Source organism: Mirounga angustirostris, unplaced genomic scaffold (genome assembly GCF_029215605.1).
Source record: "Mirounga angustirostris isolate CCGP_5_RB_7025 unplaced genomic scaffold, mMirAng1.0.hap1 SCAF_2, whole genome shotgun sequence".
Taxonomy (NCBI): Eukaryota; Metazoa; Chordata; class Mammalia; order Carnivora; family Phocidae; genus Mirounga; species Mirounga angustirostris.
In genome coordinates this window covers 123,720,669-123,734,326 of record NW_026991710.1, presented here as the reverse complement: position 1 = coordinate 123,734,326, position 13,658 = coordinate 123,720,669, and the positions used below count along the sequence as shown (strand labels likewise).

Genomic DNA, 13,658 nt, shown 5'->3' with positions numbered 1-13,658 from the left:
ATCCCAATAAACCCATAAACCCATCGTGGTTGAAATACCCTAAGTTGAGACTGCATTTAATGCACTTAGCCTGCCAAATATTATCTTGCCTACCTTAAACATGCTCAGAACACTCGTATTAGCCTACAGTTCGGCAAAATCATCTAACACACAGCCTGCTTTATAATAAAGAGTTCAAGATCTCATATCTCATATAATTTAATGAATACTATACTGAAAGTGAAAAACAGAATGGCTATATGGGCACAGAATGGCTTTAAATGTATTGGTTGTTTACCCTCATGATTGCGTGGCTGACTGAAAGCTAGTTTGCTGCACAGCCCCAGCATCATGAGAAGAACATTATACTACACAGCACTAACCCAGGAAAAGATCAATATTCAGAATTTGAAGTACGGTCTCTACCGAATGTATACTGCTTTCACACCATTATAAAGTCAAAAAATCCTAAGTCAAACCATCATAGTTGAGGACCTTCTGTACCCACACAGCCATTCTGTTTTTCACTTTCAGTACAGTACAGTATCCAAAAAATTACATGAGATACTCAGTACTTTATTATAAAATAGGCTGTTAGATGATTTTGCCCAACTGTAAGCTACTGTAAATGTTCTGAGCATATTTAATGTGGCTAGGCTAAGCTATGATGTTTGGCTGGTTAAGTGCATTAAATGCATTTTTACGAACAATATTTTCCACTTATGATGGGCTTATCAGGACATAACCCCATTATAAGTCAAGGAAGACCTGTATTCATTTTAATAATAGCAGCATATTCTAGATCTTCTCTGTTATAAGGTGATAAGAACAGTACTGTCAAGTAATTTTAATGGGCCCATATTTGTTTTTATAATTGCCTTAGTGCTAACTTGGTGGTAGACTTAAGAGAAAAATGATGTGCTTGTGACTAATGAAGGCCAAGCATCCTCAGTGTGCTATAAAAAAGAAAGTTCTTTTCAAATGATCATAAAACAAGTGACTAGAGAACTGAGTTATTTCAGTAGAGTGATGCCAAATTAAAAAAAAAAAAAAAACTTGCATCACAGAGTTAGTACCATTTTTACATTGCAGGTGGTAGTTTCAGAAACACATCATCTGTACACATTAATGCCATTAATTTGAATCATGATTTTATAGTTGTTTGACTTTTGAGTTACCTAAAAAAGCTATATGCATAAGAAATCTAATCTGTTTTGTGTGTGCACATATTTAAGATGCACAATAAGTAAATGTTAGGTATCTGTAGAAATTATTAATATAATTATTACCTTTAATTTACATTTATTTCTAAATAAATTATTCACACTTGAGACACACTGATATGAGGGTATCATTAAGATTATTTAGACTTATCAGCCAGAAGCAGGGTTGTTTTGGTTCACAAAATGAGGAGATAAGTAGAATAGATTCCCCGCCCCCCCTTCCCCCCAACGGTAACTTGAAGAAAGTAGAGAGAAAAGAAAAAACTATTAAGGACAAACATCCAGGAGTGAGTTAAGTGAACCTGAGCCAAATGCTTTCAGAGCAGAGAGGAAAGTGCAGTAAGAGAGTGCTTACTTCCTCCCAGGAAGAGAGGAGCACTTAACATAAAGAGTAGCTACTTGGGGCATAAGTACACATAGGACAGGGTAAAATGACTGCAGAGTAGTGTGACATTATGTGTGCATTTAACTTACTGGACTTTCATTATACATGCTCAGCCAAGTAAGAGACAGAAATAGTTTAAGTAGTGCAGATGGTCATCTTGCCATTCCAATAAATAAGTATATGCCCCACCATGGGCATGGGATGGGCTCTATGAACTTCTTGTTTTCTGCAATTTCAGTTCCCGCTGACTTCTCACAGTGTCAAGCACAGGGATTCTAGTGTTTAAAAGACAAATGTTTTTCATGCAAAACTGACCCTAAACATTTAATGCTCAAGCAGAGGTATGTGACTCTGCCTTAGGTGTTCAACTGAGAACCTAATCCCAACTAAGATGTTATTCCACAAGAAAAAGAATTGCTGCTCCAACGCAATACTGAAATTTTAAAAACAACAGTGATGATTAGGGCTTCCTGTACACCTACTACGTGGCAGGCCCCATGTTAAGCATTTTAGATACATAAACTCATTTAGTGAATAATGATGAACAGAATGATATATTGTATATAAGGCACTTAGCACAATGTTATGTTAGCCACTATCTCTGTTTCAGTTTTCACATCTACAGAACGAGGACAATTCCTATGCTTCAAGGGTTTTAAGAAGATTAAATAAAATTATACCTAAATCTTGGGGACATGCTCTAATTATTGTATGTAACCTTAAAAACAAAACATAATGAGAAAAAAAAAAAAAAAAGCTTCCCTCATCCACACTCCTATCTACAATGCCATTCATTTTTCTGGTCCATTTCAGAGTCAAAATACTCAAAACAAAACCAAAAATGAACAAAATACTTGTCTTCATATCCTGATATCACTTCTTTGCCTCACATTCATTCTTCCAACAACTCCCTCTAGTTTCAGCTCTTACAACTCCACTGAAACCATTACTAGGATCACCAATGACCCTCCTATCTTATGAAAACCAACAGACGTCTCAGTAGCACTGGACATCGTTCACTATTTACTTCCTGAAACACCCTCCTGTTCTGGCTTCCATGACCACTCTTTTGGCATTCCGTTTCCTCACCGGCTGATGCTTTTTTGTTAAGCTCCTATTCCTCTACCAGATTTCTAAATGTTGGTGCCAGGTCCTCAGCCTTTATAATCTCATCCATCCTTATGGCTTTATTATTTTTTTTCAAAGATTTTATTTATTTATTTGACAGAGAGAGAGAGAGGAAGAAGGAGGCTCCCCACTGAGCAGGGAGCCAGACATCGGGCTCCACCCCGGGACTCCAGGATCATGACCTGAGCCCAAGGCAGGCACTTAACCAACTGAGCCACCCAGGCATCCCATCCTTATGGCTTTAAACACCATCTCTGTTCTGACAACTCTCATATTAATATCTGCAGCTCAAACCTTTCTGAGCTCTAGACTTGCATACCCAACTGTGTATCTGACATGCCCATCTGATTGTCTCTCATATACCTCAAACTAAATGTCTAAAGCAGAACTCAATTTCTCTCAAACCTGTCCCTATCAATTTTCCATCCCACTAACTGGCATCACCATTTACCCTGTTGTTCAAGATAAAAACCTCACAGTCATTCTTGATTTCTTTTTCTCTCATTGCCTCTCCTCCCCAACCCAACCTACTGTCAAGTCTTGTTTCTTCACTGCCAACGATATTTAAAATTCAGTTTTCCATCTCTATTTCTGCTATCCTGATTTGGGCTGTAAGTCATTGTAACTCGGGTACCAATGACCTCTTAACTACCATAAAGAGTTTTCTAACGTCCTTTACTTCCACTTAATTGTCCATAGCTGGTAGCATAGCCATTTTATACGGTTTTATTTTATTGATTTGGGTTTTTGTTGTTGTTGTTGTATTGGTCTTCACCACTAAGTTCCATGCAGGTGGGTGCCAGGTTTTTAGCTCTCACCATATAGATAGAACACAAGCCTGATTTATCACTGTGATGAAGGAAACCTTGAAATTTTTAAAACAGGGCAACTGGGTGACATGTGAGTAAAGACCTGAAGGACGTAAAGGATTATTACCATCTGGAGTAAGAGCACGCCATGAAGGGGGAACATTTAATGCAAAGGCCCTAAGGAGGTAGCCTACCCCACATGTGTGAGCAAAGTCATTGTGGTGGAAGCCCAGAATTGGGGAAAGTCAGAGGGGAATGAGGCAGGGGTGGTGTCAGATTATGTTGGGCCATAATGGCCATAGTTAGAGATATTGGCTTTCAATCTGGGACTATGAGTGATTGGAAAATTTAGAGAAGAGGCACATAATGTGACTTATGTTTTAATTAGATACTTTGGCTGGTGAATTGAGAATAGTCCAGACAAGACATGAAGAGAATTTGGTTCAGGGTGTTTGCAGTAGAGATTGCAGATTAAAATTTTCCTTAAAAGCTGGCACTTAAAAACTACAGTTAACTAACAACAAGAGAAATCTTAAACTAGGTTGATATTATACATATTAGCCTTAAAAGGAGTTACTATACCACACTCCAAAAAAATACTCCCAAGTAAAAGATACCTACTTTGTATTAAGATGTCTATACTTGAATTCTGGTAGGTAAATTATGAGAATAACCTAAACATCTAACAAATGGAGAATATTTAATGTAGTGGAATGTTTTATTAACATTAAAAATAACTACAGAGAATATGCCAATATGCGAAAGTCAACAAAATATAATTTAGTGAACATTCAGAAAACAAATGTATATTAAGCTGCATTTTGTTTAATTATGGAAAAATCATTTCCATAATAAAAAGCCTAAAATAGCCATGGTCTTGCCAATGCTCTTGTAAAACAGGTGCTGCTAAATAAAAGTACTTTCTGGTATTAACTTAGAATTTAAAATTCATTATACAATTTTTATAAAGTACCCATCTAAGTTGAGTATTTACCTTGGGGTCTTCCCGCCTGTAGTACTTTACTGATGTCACAATAAGAATATGACATCAAAAAATATACAAGGAACTTTTTGCAAAATCTTTGTGGGTTAAGACCTAATGTGTAAGTAAAAACAAACTACAAAGTTAAACCAACTAGAATCCTTTAATTCAGGAAGCTAGTTAAATGCTAGTAAAATTCAATACATGGTTTTCAAAGTAGTTTATTTGATCTAGTAAAGTCCAATATCTGAACAGATCAGATTTCAGGAATAAAATTACCTTACTTTCTGGGAATTGATGAATACTTGCAAAAGAGTGCTCTTCTAAGCAGCAATCTTAATATATTCTAACTATTTTCTCGACCTGGTCCTCCTTCCACCTGCGGCATGCTTTGAAAAACCGTGAACAAGAAACCAGACAGGTTTATCAACTAAGACTGGGCTCATTTACATGACAATTTTCAGGATATAGAGTCTGGGGCATCTGGGGTAAAAATGGGCAACTTTAAAGGGTAGAGGCTGATGGTGAAGGACACTCTTACCTCCAGCTTCTGTAATTCCCACACGCATAGAGGAACCGCAACCACTATGGACACCAGGTAGATGACCACCGCTAAAGGTCGAATCCACTGTCTCCAGTTCCTCCAGGTACAAGTGCAAGGCATGTTTCCGCATAAATCAGCTCCAAGTAGCAAGGAAAAAGAGCTCGAAGGAGACTGTGATGGGGAGCCCTGTTCTTTGGCTGTTTTGTCAACTCGCATACTACGGAGAAAACAGCTGTTGGGCGACTTTACCAGCGGCTCGAGTCGCCTCCTCGGCCCGCGTTGTGCTTTCTGCTGCTGTTACCGCAACTGCGGCCGCTCAGGGTGCTACCAGGGAGCAGTGCGGGCAGCATCCTTTCTTCCCTGCCCCGCATCTACCCAGTTTTTCCGCGGTGGAATCCCCGGGTGGAGGCGCTGCCCTCACCTGGGTATCGCCCAGAGCTCCGCCTCCACCATGGCCTCGCGGACAGCGGCGCCGACCAGGACCGACTTCTAAACACCCTGCACGCAGTTCGGTTCCGCCCCGCAGCTTCCTGCCCACTTGCTCTTTTCTTGGGAGGTGGAGCTTCCTCCCTCCCGCACCTGCAGGCGTCTCTTGGCCCGATTCTGCCGGCAGATAAAAGGCGAGCACTCAAACCCGCCGGCCCCAAGATTTCCTCACTCACTCCCACGGGACATCCCCCACAGCGGAACCCAAGGCCACCCCAAGGCTTCCGCTTCCGCCCCCGCTGTTTGAGGGTGCTGATTCGTCGACAGCGCCAAACTGGGCCCACCCCATCCGGCTCACTTAACACTCTGATTGGTCATTTTCAGGGGGCGGGGCTGTAGAGAGGCGTAGCGAGGTGAGAAGGTTGGGAAGAGAAGAGTCGATGGGAGTTGTTGGAATTGGTAGTTGGTTCTCGATGGCCCGTGAACAGCATTCTGGAAGCTGTTAAGAATTGCTTGAAAAGACTTGAGGAACACCTAGTACATTCTTCTGCTCACTGTATTCCAGCATTAAAAAAGCCTGGGTAAGACCTTAGAACTGAGCCTTTTATCTGCACAAAGATCTCCGGTTCTCTCTGGGAGTGGATAAGGGGAGCCAGCCGGAGTAAGTCAGTGAAGAATGGGTAACGTCCTCCTCGTTTTCTATCAGTTGTTAGAATCTAGGGGAGGGCTACTTAGTTCTTTCTGGATCCTGCAGAACATTCTAAAGGTAGCTTAATTTTAGAAGCAACTGCAAATAATGAATATCCTTTCCGCATTTAGAACTTGTGTTAGAAACTCTCATACCCTTAAGTTTCAAGTTTTGACATTCCAACTGACAGAGTTTTTATGTGCTTACAGCTTTTAGCTAAACCTGTAGACAGATGGCAAATAGGACCTTAAGGCCTTTCAAAACCAATAAAGCAAACAAATACCTAACTTCTCCATTAGATATATAAGTGTCCTATATTGTAATTCTCATTTTCTGAGGAGCAGGCATTGTACTAAATACCTCTATTATATCAGTTGATCTGTACAAAAAGCCAGAGAGGTAGGCAGGTTTCCATGTTACAGAGGAGAAAACAGGTTCAAGTGATTAAGTAATTTGCTTTTGCTCATTGAGCTAGTTAGTGGTAGAGCCGGAATTCTAACCTTGGTCTCTTGACTCCAAAGGCACTGCTAAGCATTTGACCTGTCACACAGCACCTGCCACCTAAGAATTTATGACTAATGACTATGTGGACAAGAAAACCTCGGTATTGAGGGCACCTAGGCTAGAATTCTCACAGAGGCACTGAGGGAGTGTTACCAGCCCCAGTGTCATCTGTCCTAGCCAAAGTCTGGAGCTGGATTTCTGCACCCATCTATCAAACCCTTAACATTTCCATTTTCCAGCCTGGCCTCTTTTAATACAAACTGCTTTCTTAAAGGGAAATAGGCCTTTTGTTTGTTCTTCCTAAGGTAGTCTACAAAATTAAAATAGTTGTTTACTTCCTGGTCATTAAATTAATGCATATTCCATTGTTAAATTTCAGAAAATAGAAGAATAAAGAAAAGTAGCCCTTACTGTACAACCAAGTATAACCACTACTTACTTTTTAGTACACAGTATATCTTCTTGGATATACCGCACACACAGATTGTCTCTGTGCTTTCAGCCATAGTCATTGCCATGTTTGATAGTCTTCCTCCTTCCTGCTCATGGGCAAATCGTTTTCACCCAATGTATGAAACCTTTCACGGTTTTCCCTCTATATCCTTACAGCATTCATGTTGTATTATAATTATGTATTTATATGTCTTCTAGATCGACTTCCTAGGAGCAAGCTAAAGTTCTAGAACTATTAGAATAAAGCAAGAGATGGAAGAGACCAGAATGTCCGATGCACAAGTGGTCTCACACACCAGTTTGTGAATTTCATCTATGGTGAAGTTTCTGCAGATCAGCGGGGAAATGAGAAAAAAAAATATATAGTGAGTTTTCATTTAGTCAAACTTATTCTTAAGGATTGTGCTTTATTTTGAAATTGTCCATTCTATTTCTTTTATGTGATGGCAGTTATAGAGCAGTAGTTGTTTTCTAAATATTTTTCCTTGGAAAATAAAATGTTGCTTATTTTATTTGCTCCCATTTGGTTTATTTTATTTCTGAAATTTTTCTTGGTTCATGAAATCCTAAAGTCTAGCAATCACTGAGATAGAGAATGGCCACCGGTTTCAGCAATTATAATGCTGGCGTGATTCCAATCTACTTGCTATACTTGCTATAGGTATTCTCTGTATTCTTTCTGGATATGACTTAGCCTAAGCCAGAGGATGGATCTGAGCTTGATGTTTTAGAAAATAAGAAATGGCTGTAACTGGCAGATGGTACTAGAGCCAAAAGTAAGATATTAGTCATCCTTAATGCAGTTTATATAGATAAAATGAAGTTTCTCTTTGTTACTGTATTATATGAAAATACGTAGATGGAATTTTGACATCCATGGAGGATATGTTTGGGTTAGTCTGACAAAAAAGTAAGTTAATAAAATTCACTTTGAGGGATCCTGGGAGGTGGGCACTGTTAACCCTTTGGCATATGTTTCCATCTCTAAATATGTCCATGGTGGTTTTAAAATATGGTACCACTTCTTTGATGTCCTTCCCATAAAAAGATATACCTTGTGTCCCCTCCCCTTCTAGATGGGCTTATGATTGATTTATACAATAGAATATAGTGAAAGTGATCATAATCACCATATGTGACATCAGAGGCTAGGTCATAAAAGGCCATGCAACTCCATCTTCTCTGTTGAAACACTTGCTTTTGGAACTCTCAGCCATCATGTAAGAAGTTGACTATCTGAGTCCGGTGTGCTGTGGAAAGCCCAGAACAATAGGGAGACCCCTTGAAGTACTCTCATTGACAGTCACAGCTGAGCCCACCCTCCAGTTAGCCCAGGTACCAGTTACATGAGTGGGGGAAGCAGATTCCAGCTCTCAACCATTTGAGCCACCCTTCAGCCTTTTCAGTCTAACCAGCTGAGGCCATAGACTTGTGGACCAGAAGCAAGCCATTCCTGTTCTGTCTTGTCCTAATTCCTGACCTGAAGAATCCATGGCCTTAAAAGAATTGGAAAACAAGACACAGACTGGGAGAAATATTTGTAAAAAATACATCTGATAAAGGACTGTTACTCAAAATGTATAAAGAACTTTTAAAACTCAACAATAGGAAAATAAAAACTCATTAAAAAAAATGGGCCGAACACCTTAACAGACCTCACCAAAGAAGATAATACAGATGTCAAGTAAGTATATGCAAAGATGCTCTACATCATACCGTCAGGGAAATGCAAAGTAAAACAAAATGACTTACCACTACACGGCTATTAGAATGGCCAAAATCCAGAACACTGACAACACCAAACACTGGTGAAGATGTGGAGCAAAATGATTCTCATACATTGTTAGTGGGAATGCAAAACGGTACAGCCACTTTGGAAGATAGTTTGTAAGTTTCTTACAAAATGAAACATACTCTTCCCATGTGATCCAACAATTGCACTTGTTACTATTTACCTAAAGGAGGTAAAACCTTATGTCCATACAGAAACCTGCACCTTGATGTTTATAGCACTTTTACTCATAATTGCCAAAACTTAGAAGCAACCAAGATGTCCTTCAGTAGATAAATGGATTAATAAACAGTGGTACATTCAGACAATGGAATATTATTTAGCACTAAAAAGAACTGAGCTGTCAAGCTATGAAAAAACATGGAGGAAACTTAAATGACAACTACAAGGTGAAAGAAGCCAATCTGAAAAGGCTACACACTATGATTCCAATTATATGTCATTCTGGAAAAGACAAAACTATGGAGACAGTAAAAAAGATTAGTGGTTGCCAGATGGGGACAAGGGAGAGATGAATAGGCAGAATATAGAGAATTTTTAAGGCAACGAAAATATTCTGTATATTGAATGTATGCCACTGTGCTTTTGTCCAAATCCATAGGATGTACGTCACCAAGTATGAACCCTAAGGTAAATAGTGGACTTTGGGTGATTTTGATGTGTCGATGTAGATTGATCCTTGGTAAAAAAAAATGGACCCTTCTGGTAGACAATCCTGATAATGGGAGAGGCTGTGCATGTGGGGGGACAGTGGGTATATAGGAATTCTCTGTGCCTTTGGCTCACTTTTGTTGTAAATCCAAAACTGCTCTGAGAAAACAAAGTCTTAAAAAGAATCCATAAGCATTATGAAAATGACTGTTTTACTTCTTTGTTTAGGGTTGGTTGTTATGTGTCTGTGCCAGAGAATAGATAACTGGAACCATGTCCTTTGTCTCTGTATTTACGTACACTCTACCTATTTGAAAAAGGCTTCTGGCTTAGAGTGATTTTTTGCCTAGAACCGACTTTAAGCCTAGAAAAGGTGTCTAGGGTTTTCTTTTTTAGGAATATGTTGCCTTCAGAGTCTGAGATTGTGCTAACCAATGAAAGAGTTAAGTAAGTGTTAGATTTCAAGATTGCAAATGCAGGGAGGGGATGTGAGTAGGTCTTTACATTATGCTTGATTCTGTAATGTGTCATTTTTTTCTCCTCCCAAATGGGAGGGAAAATAGCCTACTAAGTACCAAATAAATGGGGAAGAAAATAAAAGTGGAACAAGCTGTAATATCAAACTTTAAAATCTGAACTTTTGAAAACTGAGTATTTTTGCCCATTAAGTGTCAGCTTTACCTACCACATTGTTTGGGTTATGTTTTAAGCTTCATTGAAGACAGTATAGTTTATTTATTCATTTTTTCCTTCTCTGCATCTGTAATAGGTAAAGCTGTACACACGTCTGTGTATTATCAGATTTCTACATATATGTCTGTATGTCTTTATATACATTTTGACCTCATCTTAGACTTTCCTCAAGTATTTTTTGGTTGTATTAAAAGTTTTGGTGGATGTAACAAATATGTGAAATGTGAAAATCTGTTTAACATGTTCATGTTAAAAGAAAATTATAATGACGTGGAAAAAATTTTTAAATATTTCATGTCATTTTGTTCATTTTGTTCAGTGGGTCTTAGGATTCAGAGCAAACTCTGGCCTGCCACCCAGTTGTGGTCTGCAGTCTATTTTGTATGGCTCATGAGCTAAGAGCTGTTTTTACATCTTTTTTTTATTGTAGTAAAATAACAATATAAAATTTGCCATTTAACCATTTGTAAGTGTACAGTCCAGTGGCGTTAAGTACATTCATATTGTTGTGAAACTGCCACCACCAAATCCATATGCAATTTTTTCATTGTCCCAAAATGAAACTTTGTATCTATTTGACACTAACTCCCCATTTCCCTTTTCCCCCAGTTCATGGTAATCACCATCCTACTTTCTGTCTCTATGAATAGGTACTTCGTGTAAGGGGAGTCATACAGTATTTGTCCTTTTACATCTAGCGTATTTCACTTAGCATAATGTTTTTAAGGTCCGTTCATGTTGTAGCATGTATCAGAACTTTCTATTTTAAGGCTGACTAGTATGGTATTGTATGTATATACCACATGTCCTTTATCCATTCACCTGTCAGTGGGTATTTGGGTTTCCATCTTTTGCCTATTGTGAATATTGCTGCTGTGAACATTGGAGCGGGTACTTTGACCTTTTAACCCTGACCACAGACCCTCCTTCTAGCCCCTAATGGTGTCTAGTGCTGCTGCGTACACAGGCATACAAAGGGAAGTGGAGAACTGTTAGTTCAGTGGGTGTGGAGTTTCAGCTTTTCAAGATGTAATGAGATTTGGAGGTTGGTTGACAGCAATGTGAATACACCAACTGCTTTCAATGGGCTCTTACATTTTTAGAGTTGTTAACAAAGATAAAGTATTTAAAAATAATATCTGGCCTTTTACAGAAAAAGTTTGCCAACCCTTAATTTAGAGTAAATTTTAAAACTTCTTTAATGGGCTATTACTGCTGAATGAATTTTAACATAAAGTTCATTTCTTCACTAGAGAAGTATTTATTTTAGTGGACTTTCTCATACTAAATATTTGAGGAACTCTAGTTATTTGCTCCCCAAACCAACATTGAAAAAATCATGGTTTTGTTTTTGTTATTAAGTGAGAGTAAGATTCACTGATTTATAAGCAAGATTCATTGATTTTGAAGAAATCCTGCAGTAAATTCAGAGTAATGGGGCACAAAGGTTCCTTTCTTTAGAGCCAGGATAGAGTGAAAGAAAGGCCCCACTAGGTATAACTAGGCAAATAGAGGCTGGAGGCACTGTCCCCTTTTTACTTTTGCTCTACTTTTCTGATTCTACTCTGGACAAGCTGTGTCTTTTGAACCCTAGTAAGTCCTTAAGACAGAGATTCCCAAACTTGTTTGACAACACCATTGGAATCTCTAATTTTTTCGTGGTGTCCTTGAGCCTAAGAAATACTGCATAGTTCCATTTACTAAGTTATTAGATCCAAACAACCTAACCATAGACATTCTTATAATGTCTCGCAGATGTTTCTGTGTTTCTCTCAAAAATTTAAAATATCCCATGGTGCCTTGTGAGTTCACTCCAGTGTCCTGTGCCCCTGAGCACACAATTTGGGAATTTCAGTCTACCTGTGTTTCTGACTTGGATTTGATTTTGTCCTTGCCCTTGCTCCTTGTTTTACCCCAATTACTATTTCCCACATTTCCAGGGTTTGCCTAACAATATTTTCTGGTGGCTCTCTCTGCTTACAGATTTAATTTTTACATCCTTGATTCAGGTTTCTTCCTTCATTAGCTTTTATATTGGTTTTTCTTTATAAAGTCTCTGTTTTTAAACTCCTGAAATAAATACTTAAATGAGTAGAACATTCACCCTCATCTTCAAAAGTGCGTTACTAGAATTACTGGATTAATGACCGTAGGGTTCTTTAGTTTCCTCACAAGAAAGGTGATAAAGTATCTTAAGCCACCTGGTAATCCTTAGTAGTGTATGTTGGCCTTTGTCAATAAAGTGAAGAAGATGCTGTAAATGGCATAAACAACTTGCACGGTAAATAATAAATTACCTTTACTATAAATTATTACTAGATGAACTTTCCAGTAGCTCTGTCTGGTAGGGAAGTTTTGTTTTCTTTATCTCCATGGATGTTTTATTTTCAGGCTGATTTAAGTGACACTTCTGAAATACCAAGTTACAGGTTAAAAGAAATTTGAAAAAACCCTAACTTTATTAAGTAATTAGATTCAAAACTAGATAATTCAGAAGATTTGGGAGAGAAGGTATTTCTGGTTAGGAAGAAGATTCTATGCATTATAAAAATGTGGGAAAGGAAAAATGTTTTTATACTGAGAAATTATTTTAGGATTTAAAGATCAATATGTCATTCATTTGTACATTAGATGCTATACTATGGTGATCCCCCATAGAAAGAAGGCTTTGACTTCTATGAGGTAAGGAGAATTCATGGGAGGATTTTGGACTACTGTGGAGGAATGGTTTTTTTCTTCAAATATGAGGAGAGCTCTTTATGGGGTAATTTCACGCTGTAAATTGCACTTGTGTAAACTCATGTAAAGCACGTGTCCTCTGTGCTTTTACACAGGTAGGATATAGGGATGGGGTAGAACCAGTATTCTGTACATGCATAGCTCTGAACGGTATCCCACTGGGCTTGGGCCAGTGTAATCAGTGCTTTTATTTACATATCTTTACTATGTAGAGGTAGAACTAGAATTTTTTGCTGCTCTTTTGTAAATCCTATGATGTGTGCTTTCCAGTTTTCTCATTTGGGAAGAGAGAACAAGACAGAAAAGCAGTGTTTTTCTTTTTTCCCTTTCTGCTTGATATTCTCCCTAGAACTCTTTGTAAGTCAGGATATGAGTCAGGTGGTTGTCCCAGAACTAATCTTTTTCAACTTCCCCTAATCTCAGGGACCCTGGTTTTATAATCAGTGTCCCCAGGAAGGAAGACTTACATGGCAAAAGTACCTTGTTTGATACATTTTCTATTTCTGCCATAACAAACACAAATGTAGTGGCTTAAATAATATATATTATCTTACAGTTCTGGAGGCATGGACCTCAAAGAGCTAAAGCCCAGGAGTTGGCCGGGTCACATTCCATTATGGAGGCTCTAGGGAGAATGTTTTTCCTTGCTTATTCAAGTCATT

General features: G+C 38.4%; 2 protein-coding genes across 3 annotated transcripts in view; one reads left to right on the top strand and one right to left on the bottom strand.

Moving 5' to 3' along the window:
• The window catches only part of TMEM184C (transmembrane protein 184C), a 28,258-nt gene extending 22,493 nt beyond the window's left edge, over positions 1–5,765 (bottom strand). For both annotated transcript variants that reach the window (XM_045880333.1, XM_064585146.1), the window contains exon 1: positions 5,048–5,765. In XM_045880333.1, coding sequence (XP_045736289.1) covers positions 5,048–5,266 — 219 coding nt within the window. In that variant the 5' untranslated portion in view covers positions 5,267–5,765. The remainder of the gene's footprint in view (positions 1–5,047) is intronic.
• PRMT9 (protein arginine methyltransferase 9) overlaps positions 1–7,633 on the top strand; it is a 112,703-nt gene extending 105,070 nt beyond the window's left edge. Inside the window, exon 11 of the mRNA XM_054508713.2 lies at positions 7,320–7,633. Within this exon, the coding sequence (XP_054364688.1) occupies positions 7,320–7,343 (24 nt within the window). The 3' untranslated portion in view covers positions 7,344–7,633. The remainder of the gene's footprint in view (positions 1–7,319) is intronic.
• Positions 7,634–13,658: the final 6,025 nt, after the last annotated feature.